The sequence below is a fragment of the Ahaetulla prasina genome, chromosome 1 (genome assembly GCF_028640845.1).
Source record: "Ahaetulla prasina isolate Xishuangbanna chromosome 1, ASM2864084v1, whole genome shotgun sequence".
NCBI classification, from domain to species: Eukaryota; Metazoa; Chordata; class Lepidosauria; order Squamata; family Colubridae; genus Ahaetulla; species Ahaetulla prasina.
Window position 1 is genome coordinate 295391417 of NC_080539.1, and position 15849 is coordinate 295407265.

At 38.9% G+C, this 15849-nt stretch overlaps 1 protein-coding gene across 1 annotated transcript in view; it reads left to right on the plus strand.

Moving 5' to 3' along the window:
* Nucleotides 1-5557: 5557 nt before the first annotated feature.
* CREB3L1 (cAMP responsive element binding protein 3 like 1) overlaps nt 5558-15849 on the plus strand; it is a 98934-nt gene continuing 88642 nt past the window's right edge. Inside the window, exon 1 of the mRNA XM_058161745.1 lies at nt 5558-6095. Coding sequence (XP_058017728.1) covers nt 6006-6095 — 90 coding nt within the window. The 5' untranslated portion in view covers nt 5558-6005. The remainder of the gene's footprint in view (nt 6096-15849) is intronic.

Below are 15849 nucleotides of genomic sequence, written 5' to 3' on the forward strand. Positions count from 1 at the left end.
TTATGTCCTGGATGTGAGGGATCTGTAAACATTTTCATGTTCTTCTTCATTCATGCAGTATACAGGTCCTCAATGGAAGGCAAGTTGGTAGCAATTATTTTTTCTGTAGTTCTAATTATCCTCTGAAGTCTGTGTCTTTCTTGTTGGGTTGCAGAACCGAACCAGACAGTTATAGAGGTGCAAATGACAGACTCAATAATTCCTCTGTATGCATATGCTCTCAGTGTATATAAAAATAAAAGATACCTTCATCAAGGTACAACATTATGGAATATTTTATTACAACATAGCTTTATTTTTTTCTGAGATATTTATTTTATATATAAAAATATGACATCTTCTATGCTGTTAGAATAAGGACTGGCCAGTACATTGTGATATTTAAGGTATAGTAGCAGAGCCATACTTCAAGAGAAGCCAATTTCAAGAAATGTAGCCTGCAAAGCAAATTATTTTTGCATCTAAGACACATGGCAAATCCTGCTCAGCCAGCCTACCTATCAATAATGATATTATATAATGTATTTCATATAATATATACTCTCCTGTTGTGGAATTAAAAATTATTTGATAGAGTCAAGAGAAGCACTGATGGAACATCCTAGATATGAAAAAGAATGGATGAAAGGCCCGAGTCAGATAAGGGTGAGATTATGGCCTTTCTATATTTTCATATATATTATTTATTGTTTCCTTTCCAGGCCGCATACATATTGCATAAGGCAGCATTATGTTCATACTATTCCACTCCTGGTATAATGTAGTTATAAATGCCTGCTGGTAGGAAGATCAAATCTGGAACAGGTGAGAAGGAGTTACAAATCTCCCATAACTGAATACAGCAGCTGAACACATATAGAAAGGATCAATAAAGGAGAATATTTATTTCCCACAGTTGAAATGTGGTGCTCTCTGAGCTTGGCTGTTTCCATGCAGACATTTCATTACTCAAACTAGGTAACATCATCAGTGCTAGTAAGGAGTAGAGTTTCCTTTGAAATTGCTTTCACACTTCTCCCCATTATTACTGCATAAGCATGCATTTTCCTCTGGTTACTGAGTTTGGCACACTGCCACGGACATCACATTAGGGGGTTTCTGTTTGAAAGATGAGTTTCTACAGAAGGTTTCCTTTATTTTGTCTCTGTTTCCTCCAAGTGGAAGTCTGTAATTACTTGTCATTGGGTGAGGCTGCCGAAGACTAAAACAATGTTATTTGAACTGGGAAGATGATGAAACAGAACAGAAGGCCTGCTCTTTATTTTCCCTTCTGAAGAATTTTGTGGAGAAACCCAGTATATTTTTAAAATACTATCTGAACTTCTAAAAAGCTGATAAAAAATATTCTCATCATGCCCACCCAAGGAAAGGACAATGATGATACTCCTACACGGAACCTTTGAAATGTTACCTATTTTAATCAGAATAAGGGACATATTTTTCCAACACGGTCCTTGTGAAAATGATCACAGTAGCTGTGAGGAAAGTCAGCTAGAAAAAGAGGGGATAAATGGAAATCTGGTCAAGATAGCTAGTGAAAAGCAGCCTCTGCTGAAAGACACAATGCAACAAAAATAATCCAGATTGTTAGGCATGTGAAATGAATAATAGTTCAGTTCCCCCAAACGGATATCAGGGTAATGAAATTTGCCTCATAATCTTGCATTTATTTGAGCAGGTAACCATGTCCGTGAGGGGAAAAAGTTATGGAAGCCTTTATTTAGGCTGGACAAACTAAACCAAAAAATCCTTCAGCCCAGGCTGTAATTCTCAATTTCATTTCCTTGTCCCTTCCCCAAATTTTTGAAATATATGGTTCTGAATGCATTCTTTGTGTTCTCAAGGATCCTTATGGAATCCAAAAGAAATCTGCGGCCCTATTGGCTAGTCTACGAGTCAGTGTGCCTGGTGAACAGCATAACATTGTCAGTAGCATAGCCGCTGATTGGTACATTCTGGCAATTTTCCCATGAATGCTGCAGCACATCCTCCAGTGTTACACTTTTTAGGTACTTTCTAACAATAAGCTTCCATTTATAGGCTGGTATATATAAAAGAAGGCTATGTGCCAACCTAGGGCAGGGTATTTGCTTTCTTACATCCCCAAGCATTTGGTGCATAGATTACTCCGCAGATTTCTGACAGTTTGGCAGTTTCTGATGTTCTGATCTGGACTGCTATCAGAGACTCAAGAAGATATAACCCTTTCACATAGCTCAACTTATGGTTTTGTTTTATTTCTGGCACAGCCTCTGGTTGTTCATTAAGATAGAGAATTCATGGAATTTCTCCATAAAAACAACAATAAATAACTTTCTTCCCAAACTTCCCCTATTCCTCCAAACTATTCCCAGAGATCTGAGTGAAAAACGAAGACATGGTGTACATATTTTCCCTTGCATGTATGTGCTGCCACTTGCAAACACACTAACTGCTTGTGAACTTTTTAACTATAGCTTCTCTTTTCTATTGACAGGAAAGTATAGCATAATACTACGTTGCTTTCTTTTCCCTCTTTAATTCCTTCCTGGCTTATGATAACAAGGGTTTTGTCTACCTAGCAAAGGAATAAAATGAACAAGGAAGCAGGAAATGGAAGGGATTTGAATCTGGCTCTGAGTCTGAAAAAAAAACTTTTTTAAACTACTCTTTGGAAAAAAATCAAACACCATTTTATCAATTCCATGTTCAGCATTTGTGCATAATTCTATTTCAAATACAGTCTTAGACAATGTTCAAAACCATAAACTCTTTTGTCTTCTTTCAATCTTTCTAACAACTGTAAATAACAAAACCATGGCCAAATATGTCCCTCTGCCAAACTTGGTTTTGTATCGATTCCATATTCTCAATATGGCATGTCTAACATAATGATTTTTAAAATCCACATTGGCTTTGACTTTGTTGTGCTGCAAATATCTATGACACTCAAGTCTCAGGTCATGTCCTTTTAACTCCAAAAACCCTCTGTTTCTCAGCAGCCCCCATTCTTTCATCTAAATCCAACAGCAAGCTGCAAAATATAATTTCAAATTAAGTAGGCCAATCCTCCTCTTTCCTTTGCATCCTGAAATATCTTATATTTAACTTATGTTTTTTTTCCCTTGTCACCCAAATTTAGATTTATCTTTTTGCCACTATTTAAATGATGCATCAGTTATCAAAACATATTGTCTGGAACAAAAACATCATTCTAGACAGGATAGGAAAATTCTACTCAAGAATGACAATTGTAGTTTCTCCTAACTTAAGATATCTTTTAAAGTTTCATTTCCTATTTTAACATAGTTATTTTGAAATAAGATACATTTCATATTTGTCGTACCCAGTATGATTTTGATTTTAGTTTCTTCTTAATTTTAAAACCTACTTTATTCATCAATTCTCTCTGATCTTCTATTTTCGTGTTTTTTAAAATATCTTCACCTTTGGTTGTTGATCTTAAAACATAACATAATACACTAAATTCTTTTAGTTTTCCCATTAATGTTTCAATTTCCTTTACAAATTTTCCAAAACCAATACCAAGTCATTTGCAAAATCCCTTATTCCCTCATCTTGTTTTATATCTGTACTCAGCATTTCAAGAACCAAAATAAGCAAGAGAGGGGAGACTCAGCATCCCTGTCTTGTTCCTTTTTGTATCCCACAGGCTTTGTCCATTAATAATTATTTATGCTTTCTGTGAAGTATAAAATTGAACTTTTCCTATTTTATAAAGTTTTCTTTGAGGTTCATATCTTCCAAATCTTTGAATAGGAAAACCCAATTCAAATTTTCAAAGGCCTTCTCTATATCTATACGAAAATCAATGCAGCTTGTTTTTCATTATGTTGCTCCAAATAGTCAAAAATATCCAACATATTTCTAAGAATGTAGTTTAAGCGTCTTTTAGGTAAAAACCTGCATTGATCCTCATGAATAAATCCTTGCAAATTTATTTTTAGTCTTTCACCCAGAAGGTAACTTGACTTCATTATTATACTTGCAGATGCCATTCTTAGGTAGAATTAATGGATTTGCAAAGTTAAATAGTTTACATTTTAAAGACCATCTCAAGATTGCCAATTTTTACATTTTGATGTAAATTATATATTTTTGTAAGACTTTAGATGAGAATTCCAAAATTCTACCAGGATGCAGTGTTCTTATATATGTAGTTCAAACATGAAGAATTGGGTTTATTGGATTTTGGATCTGCAACTTTGCATGAGATTGCATGTTGTTGCTTCACTAAAAACCTTACCAGCACATTGTAGTTCAAATTAATTCTAAACTTTAAGCCACATCATGTACTAATCAGGTGTAGCATTGCAATTTGGATTGTATTTGTTTACCTTGTAATATGGTAGAGAAAATAATTTCTATACGCAGTGATCTGAAGAGTATACTGTACTGAACTGACTCTCAAATTTGTTTTAAAAGTTTCCTAACTTTTTTTCTAAGCATTTTATCTAGATATTTATGAGAAAGAAAAAGTAATTGGCTAAAGATCTATAATCCCATTTATACGAAGCCCTATAATCTTCCCTAAACTCTTAAATGATAAGATTTATACTTAATTACAGGAATTACAGAAGGTACAGGAAATAAACTAACTTCTACTGGCAGTGCAAATTCTGAACTACAGGGTTACTGATGAGCAGATCTGGTTTGCTTTCCTTTCTACTTTGTGACTGTAGTCCCTTTAGATTCATACGTTTGTACTATATCCCTTCTCCTGGTTTTATCCCCTCAGATCATGAGAAAAGTATGCATTTAGAGAAAACACAAATTTAAATGAGTTGTATTTTCACTGAAAAAAGGGTTTTGCCTGCAAGCACCGAGGAGTTCTTTAATTGTTATTCCACTATTGTACTGTCAGTGGCCATAGTCTTAATGGTTCACTGCTGCTTTGGGAAACCCAGCAAAGACTCTTTCAGAAGAGAGCCGTTGCCTGAATGAATTAGATTGGCCTCAGTGGGATGCACCATGTTGGACACCAGGCTAAGAATTAAAAACACTTTTATTATGCCATAGATTCTTGATGACCTATGTAGATCTCAAACATTCATCCTGATGGCCATCAGATAACTATATGCACGACTGGGCCTTTTCAGTCCCCTTTATTTCTTGTCTGGATTTCCACCGCCTCCTCTCTTAATCACTTTGATTAAATCTTCCTATAAATCGATAAGAGGAGCGCGCCCGGAAGAATGCAAACGCGAAGCTTCAGACCATCTTTTGGTCACTTCCATCATCATCATCATCATCATCATCTCCTCTCCTGCATTCAGACCACGCCGATGCCTCCAAGCGCCGTTTCCTCCGCCGCTGGGAACTTATTGGTCGCAACCTTAATACTACGGAACGGCAAAGCGTGTCGTAACGCCGCGCCGCGAGCCTTCCTTCTCCTGCCGGTCCCGATCGCCCATTGGAAGCGGTGGGATGGGCGGGTCCCTCGATTGCATCAGAGCCCGAGGAGGGTGTCCCGGTTCTTAAATATCCCGGAGCGAGGCGAGGGAGGGGCAGGAGGCGTGGCACGGGTGGGGGGGGAGCGGTCAGACGGCCGGGGACTGGGGAAAGGCGTGTGACGGTGACAGCTGGGCAGCGATCCCGGAGGCGCTCCTCCTTCCAACCTTCCCGGAGGCTGCCTCAGCCCTCGCCCGCTCCTTTCACCCCATCCCCGTTCCCGGCCCCCCCTCCTTCCCCCGACTGGAGGGGTCCCCACCGGCCCCACCCTCTCCAAGCCCCCATTGCGAGCGCCCGCCGCTCCCACTGGGAAAGCGATTCCCCCCCACCCCACCCCGGCCAATCGGTTCTCCCCATGGATTACAGGTTTCCTTCGGGAGAGGGAGGCGCAGCCCTCCTTTGCCCGGCGCCCGAGGAACTGCTCCGCCGAGCTGAGCGGCAGTGAGGCTCACCGGCTGTCCGTTTAGGACGGATCCCGCAGCTCTGGCGGGGAACAAAGCGGCTTCCCTCCTTCCCACCTCTTCCGTGCCTTCCTCGGGCTCGACTCTTCCGCTATGGACGGTATCTTAGAGCCCTTCCCCGGGGGCGCCTCCAGCTTCCTGGATTTGGGCGATTTGAATGAAGCGGATTTTCTTAACAATGTGGTAAGTGGAAGCGGGGGTGGGGGGGCAGGCAAGGTTTTTTAAGGCAGCCCCTCCGAGGGTTTTTTTGGGTGGTGGTGGTGGATCTGCTTCTTGCCAAGGCAAGAAGAAGGAAAGGGTCCCCTGCATGACAGAAGGAAACCAGGTGTATGCCGAGATGCGCCTGGATTTGTCTCCAGCTACCTCGTGTTAAAATCCGGGTTTGCCGGTTGCCACTGACTGGTTTTCAATGGCCGGACCGGCTAAGTAACACGTGTTGCATACTGATCCACACGGCCACCGTTTTCCGCTGGAAATTCTGCCGCTCGGCCACTGCATTCTTGGCTACCAGCCAAGGCGGAAAGCTGTGGGTTGATTTATATAGATCTGCATAATTGCTCAGCATCTGATACCTAGCAGCCAGATGTGGGAGGATGCTGTACTGACAACGCTGGGTTTAATCGAGCATGAAAAGCTATCTGTTCTGTAATATTCGAGTGATTTATATGGTTATCACTTGATCGCATCGTTTTCAAGAGTGCATATAGGCACCAGCCCAAAGGGTGGTCGATGGGCAAGTGGGAATATGGGTTGTGGCTGGGAGCTGGGACTGATGACATATTTGCCTTGCAACCTCAATGCAAAACCTTAGAAATATTGATGGAATTCACTTATAGATTAGTATTAATTGAAAAGTAACACTCTCCCCTCCCCTCCCCCAACAGTTAAATAAGATATTCCATGTCTTTTTGTGGTTTTATGTATTTGCACAAGAGTTCTTCGAATCTTAAAACTCACACTAGAACTTACAGGCTTGGACATATCATATAACTGACACTTTTTAATGGCCAGCGTAATGCAAAAGACCTATTTAGATCCATTTTTACTAAAAAAAGAGTTTCCAGACATGATCAGAGCAGCAGCATTGTTAGAGTGTTAATCCCTCACTCTACATATTTGTCTAGTCCCTTCTTGAGTTGTTTGTAGAACTCTAATTTTCAGCACATTTAAGACAACTCTACTGTTAAAAGAGTGACAAAAATGACAATAATCATTACTAATTAATATTTTTGTTCATAATTGCTAATCATGCCAACTATAGAATAGTGGATGAAGTCTGATTATAAGGTGAAGTTTTCATCTAAGATGAAATGAGTTAACCTTTACATATATTCTAGTTTCATCCTTTTATCTGTAGTTTATCCAAGTTCTCCAGAACTATAGAGGTCCTATATGTTCAAGAAGAAGGGAGGAAAGAAAAAAAACTTACTTACACCCACAATAGCAATACGTAAGAACTAGAAAAAGGATAGAATAGAAATAGGTACATAATTAAACATGAAGGAATAATTCAGCTGACTCTTTTAGAAGAAGTAAATAGAATTCAATCTACTAGACATTAATGTGCTTTGATGGGTGACTTCACTGCCTGTGTTTTAAATTGTCAAAAGCTCAATTTGTGGAAACTCATCTGAATCTACCTCTTTCCTTTAAAATAATGTCTTTTGGAAATGGATGAAAGGTATATTTGAAATTAAAAAGAATATTTGTTTTAATAGCTAAATTATTTATATCAATGGAAATACTAAAGAAACAACAACTTCAAATGCCATTGGCTGTGTACATACTCTGCACACTCAGTAATTAATAATCATCTATTTTACTTAGTATGTTGTGTAAACTCCGAAACTTGGTTAACTATGCATAAGCTTAATATGAGAATATAGCCATAATGTAAAGACTTAGGAAATTAATATATTTCTGTACTTCTTTATTTATATGCATTGCCAATATTCAGTGAAAAGCTTGAGAATAATTTATAGCACAATTTAAAAAAAAAAATCCTGTGGTCTAAAGAGCACCAACCATCTGTTCCCAAGGTGATTTTAGGACAGAATTTCTTGCATTACATACAATTTCTTTACAATGTTTGTAATTTGTGGACTGAGATTTCATGTAGGCAGGAAGAATGCATGCCCCCTCCCTAGCATTTCAGACCACATTTGATTATTCTTATGAAGCATGTATTTAAGAGCAAAATGTCTTAAAATAGATTGCTTTGCTGCAATTTAATATTGACAGAAACTTTGAGCTATTCTTTGCCTCTTATATTCTCCACAGAAACATTTTTTCCCCTCCTAGAATGAGGTATTCAGTCTTTGGTATGTCTCATTCTTTCTCAGCTATAGGAACTAAGGCCATTATATCAAGGCTGCAAAATGCATATGACCAATATATGGCAGTAGAGAGATGCAGAGGGCACTAATTCTTTGTTGCCATCTGTGAATGTATGGATTTTTGCAGCACTCGTGTTATAGCAGAACTACAAATTTTACTTTAAGGGAAAGTAAAGTACTTTACTTTCACTCTTGTTCTTTGCTTAGGTGTCGTGGATATTCTACATTCTTAAAAAATGAAAGAATCAATGGAAACATCATAGTACCATGACTTTAGCTATGACCTAGCTAGAAAAGATGTCTGATTCATGATTGTATTTGCATGATAGGATTACCCATGTTTAACTGTACTATGGGTTGCTTCATTTTATGAGTTTCCATGATATGAGGAACCAAAAAACAATGTCATGAGAATATTGCATAAAGTACTAGGCTAAAATACGGGTATCTAGTCTATGGGTGAGTGTGCCGTGCAATCACAGCACTTGGCAGCTTCCGTTGGGAGAAAGGTCCTGGGAAAAAGTGATGTAATATACTTGCTACTATTGAGAATTACTACTCCTCAGAGTAGATCATGATAACCTGACTGGACAATTTGGTTAACTTGATATCTGCATATTAAAAAGCACTACCGCTTTGTTTTCAATCATTGAGAGATATACTGTACTTTTTATGGCATTTTTATAGGAGAAAAACCTATTAATAGATTTTATAAAGGTTTTCTCCTATCTTATGGAGTGTTATATTGGCAGCCTTTAAAATTTCTTTACCAGTGACTATATTAATAATTAAAATAGTAAATTGTCCTACTTTGGCTAATGTTTGCTAACCTGTCATAATTACATAAGTATATATTACTCACCATTACCTATTGTTTGCAGTCTGAATGGGAAGCAAGGAAATAACACAATTTGTCAAGAGTGGAGTATTATGAGCCATGGAAAAGGTCTCTTACTTTGCAGTGATAGTTCTCGAGGAATTTAGATTATTTGGAATGATTATTAATGCAGCAATTGCCAAAAAAGCTAATCGCTATCACCAAAAATATAGACATTTCACTTGTATTTTAGGTGCCATTCTTCCATCCAGAGGCAACTTAAAAAATTCTAAAAACATTTCTGCTTTCCTTAATTCAAAAGCCAACAGAGTTGATCCCAAGCCTTTACAAGTGATGCATCTATGCAAGTAGCAGAAAAGATACAAGTCGAAAGTTTAATAATATATTTAGGAACCTATGGGCATAAATTTCTGTAGATGCTACAGTAACAGTTTGTTAGAGAGTGATAGAATTAGATTGACCAAGTTTACAACTGTCAAACCAGTGTTTCCCATATACAGTTGTCCTGAAAATTAAGTGTTACTAGTTCTACTTCATCAATGAAGAATTAAAACTAAACTAAGTTAACCTATTTTATTTAAAAGCATTATTTTAGACTAGAGATTTGGGACTGTGGTTCCTAGTGCTTTGTTTTCAAAACCCTGGAAAAGCAAGGAAAGTGGTTACCTCCAATTAAATGCTGATCAGATGTAATTTTCCTTGAGGAAAACTGGGAAAGTTCTGAAAAGAGTAACAAAATGAGAAAATTTTGATTTATAAGACCAGGATTAAGAATAGAGTTGGAATAATTTAAAAGACGTTTAATTCTTCTCTGCCCCCTCCCCCACTTAAATTGCTTGGATATATAAGACGCAAAACAGCACCGTCTGTAACTTAGATCAGACAAGATTATCATTGGCACTTCAGATATTACTGAACTATAATTTCCATCATCCTTAGGAAACATATCCTGTAGTCAGTGCTTAGAAGCTTGGCAACATCTAGAATGTCCCCGGATTGTTTGCTTTGCCTTAGACCAGTGGTTCTCAACCTGTGGCCCGTGGACCCCAGGGGGCCATGATATTGTCATAGGAGGGCCATGAAGGCTTGAAGAAATTTTATGATTCAAATCTTGAGTTAAGTCTTGGTGGTCCGTGGCCACAAAAGGTATTTAAAGGGGGTCCATGGTGAAGAAAAGGTTGAGAACTACTGCCTAACCCTAACCCTTAAACTAAAGTATTCAGTCAGCAAACCCAGTTTTTATAGAAATGCAATATATATTGAAGAAAATTTGTCAGGGGTATCCAATTTACCCTGACCTTAACCCTAGCTTGAACTTGCTGAGAGGCACAGAGTGCTAACTGATAGAAAAGTGACAGGTGTATTGAATGGAGTGCTCTCACAAAGGGTGTGGCTGGGTGGGCTATGTGGCTTGAATCCTGAGTATTTTGTGACGGCATATTTCTTTTACTGTTACACAATTGCAGGTCTTAAAAAATATTGCAACAGGATGATGTTTGTTTCTGACCAATCACATGATCCTGAACTTAGGGGAACCTGTAGTCAGATTTCATACATGAAAAGAGTCTATGAGTAAAATTAGTTGTCCTTGATATTTACTTATAGATTGCAGTGAACCATTTAAAAATATTTTTGCACTTTTTCTGCAGTCAGCATTAGATTTTGGCACCATTGCTTAATTTCTCCAAAATGGCTCTATTCATACATTGTTTTTCTTAATATTATAACATAGATGGTCCCCTTAACCGTTTTTGTTTGTTCATCTTCTTCTTCTTGGCTCTTGGCCACTGACATCAGAGAGTCACTAAACTTGACTGTTTCTGAATGTTGAAACTCCACAATAGTCTTTCTGTGTCTACCAATAGTGTGAATGGCAGGATGTTCTTGTTGACTTGACCATTCTAAGAAATTTGTGAAAGATTCAGACAATTCCAAATATAGATTTTTTTAAAAACCCAACCAATAATAACAACGGACATCTTTACACATTAAATATTTTACTAAATAACAAAGGCAGTCTATGGCTGTTGGGAGTGTTAAATCAGGTCACATTGAGTAACAGGCATTTCAGATTAGATCCAACTACACATTTGACTCTGGCATAACACAACCTCGAGACTGGGAAATCAATTTTACCTTAGTGCCAGTATTTTGATCTGGGAAATATTTTGTACAACAGTGTGATTCTTGCAGACTACTTCATGGTTATATGCTTGAAAAGAATTCAGTAATTCCATATTCAAAAGAAGTTAGACATGGCTGGTTGGGGAATTCTGGGAGTTGAAGTCCACATCTCTTAGTTACTAAGGCTGGGAAATGATGACTTTCCCTCCCCCTGCCCAGGGCAGGAACCCAAATCAAACTTTCTCAAAGAACTGGCTGCCCAGCTTCTGCTTCTGTCCACTATCTCTCTGCATAATTGGAATTCTCTTATTGTTAGGAAGATTTTTCCTAATATTCTATCTGACTTTAGTTTCCTGTGACTTAAAGCCATTATGTCCCACAGTCTGGAATATGCTGGAAATTAGCTGTTGGCTTTCAATGTCACATCTTTTCAAATACTTGAAAAGTCCTGTCATAATCCCATTTGGAGGACCAATTTAGGGACAGATCATCATGTTGAAAACCTATCTATCCTTGACTTACAATCATTCATTCAGTGACCTGCTCAGAAGGGATTTATGACCAGTTTCCAAAGTTATGGCTGTTGCAGCACCCTTGTGATTATGTGATCAAAATTTGGGCATTTGGCAGCCTTTCTGCATTTTTGACTGCAAGGATGTTTCAACTTCCCCACTCATCTATCTATGCTCTTTTGGCCCTGCGCTCCATGGCCCTTGCCATCCCAGCTGATCTTTGCCATCGTTTTGCTTCCACTGCTGACCAAGCATGCCCATATTAGCCCTTCACAAGGCAGTTGCTAGCCATACAAGGCATTCTTCCCCAGTTTTCTGCCTGGTGGCTTTCTCACAAGAACTGGGGAAGATGGTCTCATGTGGCCAGTAGCTGCCTTGCAAAGGACCAGGCCAGGTACACCTTATTGCAGGAGCAATAAGAATGCAAAAGTCATCTGAGGTGACGGAATTTGGGATGAGGACAAATGCAGATGGGACTGGGCTGTGGCTTCCCAGGGCAGCAAGAAGTCACTTTGCATCACACTGCTGAGCTGATCTTGGGCTGCGCTTCACTCTGTGCAGCAGCTCAGGGGCTTCGTACAGCCCAGAGCTGTAGTGTGTTCTTTCCCCAGCTTTCCTACACTCATAGTATTCATGCACACACCTCGTACCCAGTTTCCTTGGTCTCTCTGATCTTGCTCCACATGGCATCATCCCACCCCCAACTTATGCACAACCTGCCCTGGGTCTCCCAGATCCCCCTGGAGACCCCTGCTCTCGTTTTTTTTTAAATTTGCATTTATATCCCACCCTTCTCCGAAGACTCAGGGCGGCTTACACTATGTTAGCAATAGTCTTCATCCATTTGTATATTATATACAAAGTCAACTTATTGCCCCCAACAATCTGGGTCCTCATTTTACCTACCTTATAAAGGATGGAAGGCTGAGTCAACCTTGGGCCTGGTGGGATTTGAACCTGCAGTAATTGCAAGCAGCTGTGTTAATAACAGACTGTCTTATCAGTCTGAGCCACCTCAGACTGATAAGACATGGGACTCCTTCCCTTTCCTGCTTAATGGAGCTGGCTGGAGTTACAATAGTAACAAGGATTGCCAGGATTTCTGTCATAAGTGATAGGATCACATGATGTTGCACTTTACGGATGCATTGCTTAGTGACAGAAATCCTGGTCCCAATTGTGGTCGTAAGTTGAGGACTATCTCTGTTTGGTATCTACGAGTCAACAGATAATCAAGCAGAACCCCTCTAGTTGTCCTCCTGAAAGCCAAGCAGTCCTTCAAAAGTCATCGCTTCAATTCTTCCACAGTCATTTATGTCCCCATTATCTCCAAATTGGATTACTGTAATCTAACTGGATATATTCTTAAAGATGATTTGGAAACAGCATTAGATGCAAAATGCAGCAGCCTGTGTACTGATACCTGTAAACCAACCCCAATTTCTCTGAATCATGAAAGTCTAGGAATGGACATAATATTGGAGGTGGGATCTGACCCATAAACTATTCTGCTTTATGGCAGATCAGCACCATGAGTGCATATTGAGGTACAGTGGGTGAGATATAATATAACAGAGTTGGAAGGGACCTTGGAGGCCTTCTAGTCCAACCCCCTGCCCAGGCAGGAAACCCTACACCATCTCAGTCAGATGGCTATCCAACATTTTCTTAAAAATTTCCAGTGTTGGAGCATTCACAACTTCTGCAGGCAAGTCGTTCCACTTATTAAGATGAAAGGTGAGGAAGCCAACAAAAGAAGCTCTTCAATTGAGCTTGACATCTAATGGCTACAACGATAATCTTGCATCTTTCTTAGCAACCGTTGGGAGTTGGAAGTGATTTTCGACTTCTTCTTCTTCCAGGATGTTTTTCAAGTTTCTAATCTAGCCTAGAGGGTGTTCCATCTGGTCTTCCATTCAAACAGATCTGTCCACAAGACAGCAAAATACTTTAACGTAAAGCATTAGAAATACAGGGCATGCAAAGAAAGTAAAACATTTTTTGAATAAAAGGTCTGTGTGCCATTGTGCTCAGTTCACTGCTGTGAAGAAAAGTATGTTACCTTCACACTTTACTTTGCAGCTTCCCTGACCATCCAATTAGACATTTCAAGCTAAGAGTAGACATTTCCCAGATGTTTGTAATGTAGCAGGTCCTGATCTTCAAAATGAAGCAAAACTCAAGAGTTCAAAGAAGGCTTTTGGCTGGCTTGATTGTGTGCTGAAAAACTGAGATGTTGCTTCTACAGTCCATTACGGCCACTCTTTTCTCTTCTCTTTAACAAGGAATTTGGCCCACAGCACTTACTGTAGAAACATAGTTTTCCAGGGGAGTGGCATTGAGACAAGTAGATTTGTTATAGCTTTAAAGCGAGAAACCAGCAAAAGCCACCTAACAAAATAGCTGGCATTTAACAGCATTGGAGTAATGGTAGACAGAACATGCACAAAGCGGTTATCTCGGTCACCAAGAATAGTCCAGAGTGCCCAGCAAGGGCTCAGGTTCAAGCATGCCTTATAGACGGATCCATTCTCTATTTATGTTGGAAGTTGGATACAAAGAAACAAGAATACTTGTACAATTTTATATCATTGTGATTTACTAGTGATCTCACAAGTTTGCCATCCTTTTTTGTAGCATCTGGTGTCAACCAGTGAAGCTAAATGATGGGCAATGTGGAAAGGACCATGTAAGATTTTACACAGTGCATACTTATCTTATGAAATGAACTGGTATCTACCAGCCTAAACCACCCAGAGTCATACAGTGGTACTTTCTGGATGTTTGTTCTACAACTCCTTGTCCGTGCTTTCTGGGACTTATGTTAATTGAAATCCAAAATAACTGAAAAGCACCAGATAGTCTAATCCTAATCTAATGAAGACCCAGATTGTTGAGGCAGTACAGCATTGTGAAGCGGTATATAAATATAAGTCCTATTGCAGATTAAAGCAGACTGAAACAGACCCAAGGCTCAGCTAAATTATTATTGTTACATTATTAATATTAAGCCTAACCTGCCTGAAGGTTGCATTGGTCTTTATTATCATCGAATTCCTGTTTGTACTATACAAATCTGTGCAAATTCTGATTCAACAGAGCGTTTCAAATAAATAATTCCAATTCTATTCTATGAGCAGTGGTGACACAGTGTTACAGGCTAACTCTGCATTCCTATTGCCAGTTCGATCCTGAAGGTTGACTCAACCTTCCATCCTTCTGAGGTCGGTAAAATGAAGACTAAGATTGTTGGGAGCAATATGCTGATTCTGTAAACCGATTAGAAGGCTGTAAGGCACTATGAAGTGGTATGTAAGTCTTAAGTGCTATTGCTACTGCTATTCTATGCTGGGATTGAACAAGGCTTTATTCCACTATACCTGCTTCTAAGGCCGTGTGTATGCAGGCAAGAAATTACAAATAAAGATCAAATTAACCTAATATACTATTGCAAAGCCTATTATTTATTTGAAGGTGAGTAAAAAAAAAAGGCTACAGATATTGTGAAGAGCTTTTGCAGAGACAGACTAAAAGAAGATCAACGAAAATGGTTTGAAAGTCCTCAATAATGTCACCTGAAAGATAAAAGAAGCAAGAGAAACATGACCCTTCTCTGTAGTCATTAAATGACCATTTAGCATTTAATCTGCACAGCAGAATGCACTTGGTTTTGTAAACTTTTTAACATTCCTTCAAAGAGATGGCAAATACTATTTTTTTTGCAAAGGATGCAAAACTTACTTAATTAAAAAAAGCCGTATGCATTTGATTCCACTTGAACATTCCCTTTCTTCTCCCAGGCGGGAACTAAAAAAACTAGCCAGGCACTCTTGAGTAATTTCCATTTTTGCTGGATTCCATGCACAGAGGGACTTCAGCTTTCCCAGCTGTTCTGAGAGGTACTGTGATGTCTTCAGTGCTTATACAGAGAGCCCAGCTCTCTAGCCTGCATAGAAAATACCCTATTTTCTACTTTATAAATGGATGACAGTTTATCTTTAATAAAGAAACCTTTTGAGTTATGGCTAGTTACTGTACTGTAGCTTGGTTAGTCCAGCCTGAAGGAGTGAAAACATATTTTCAAAGAGGCTAATTAATAAGGGCCTAACTTTGAGAGTTCCCTTTAG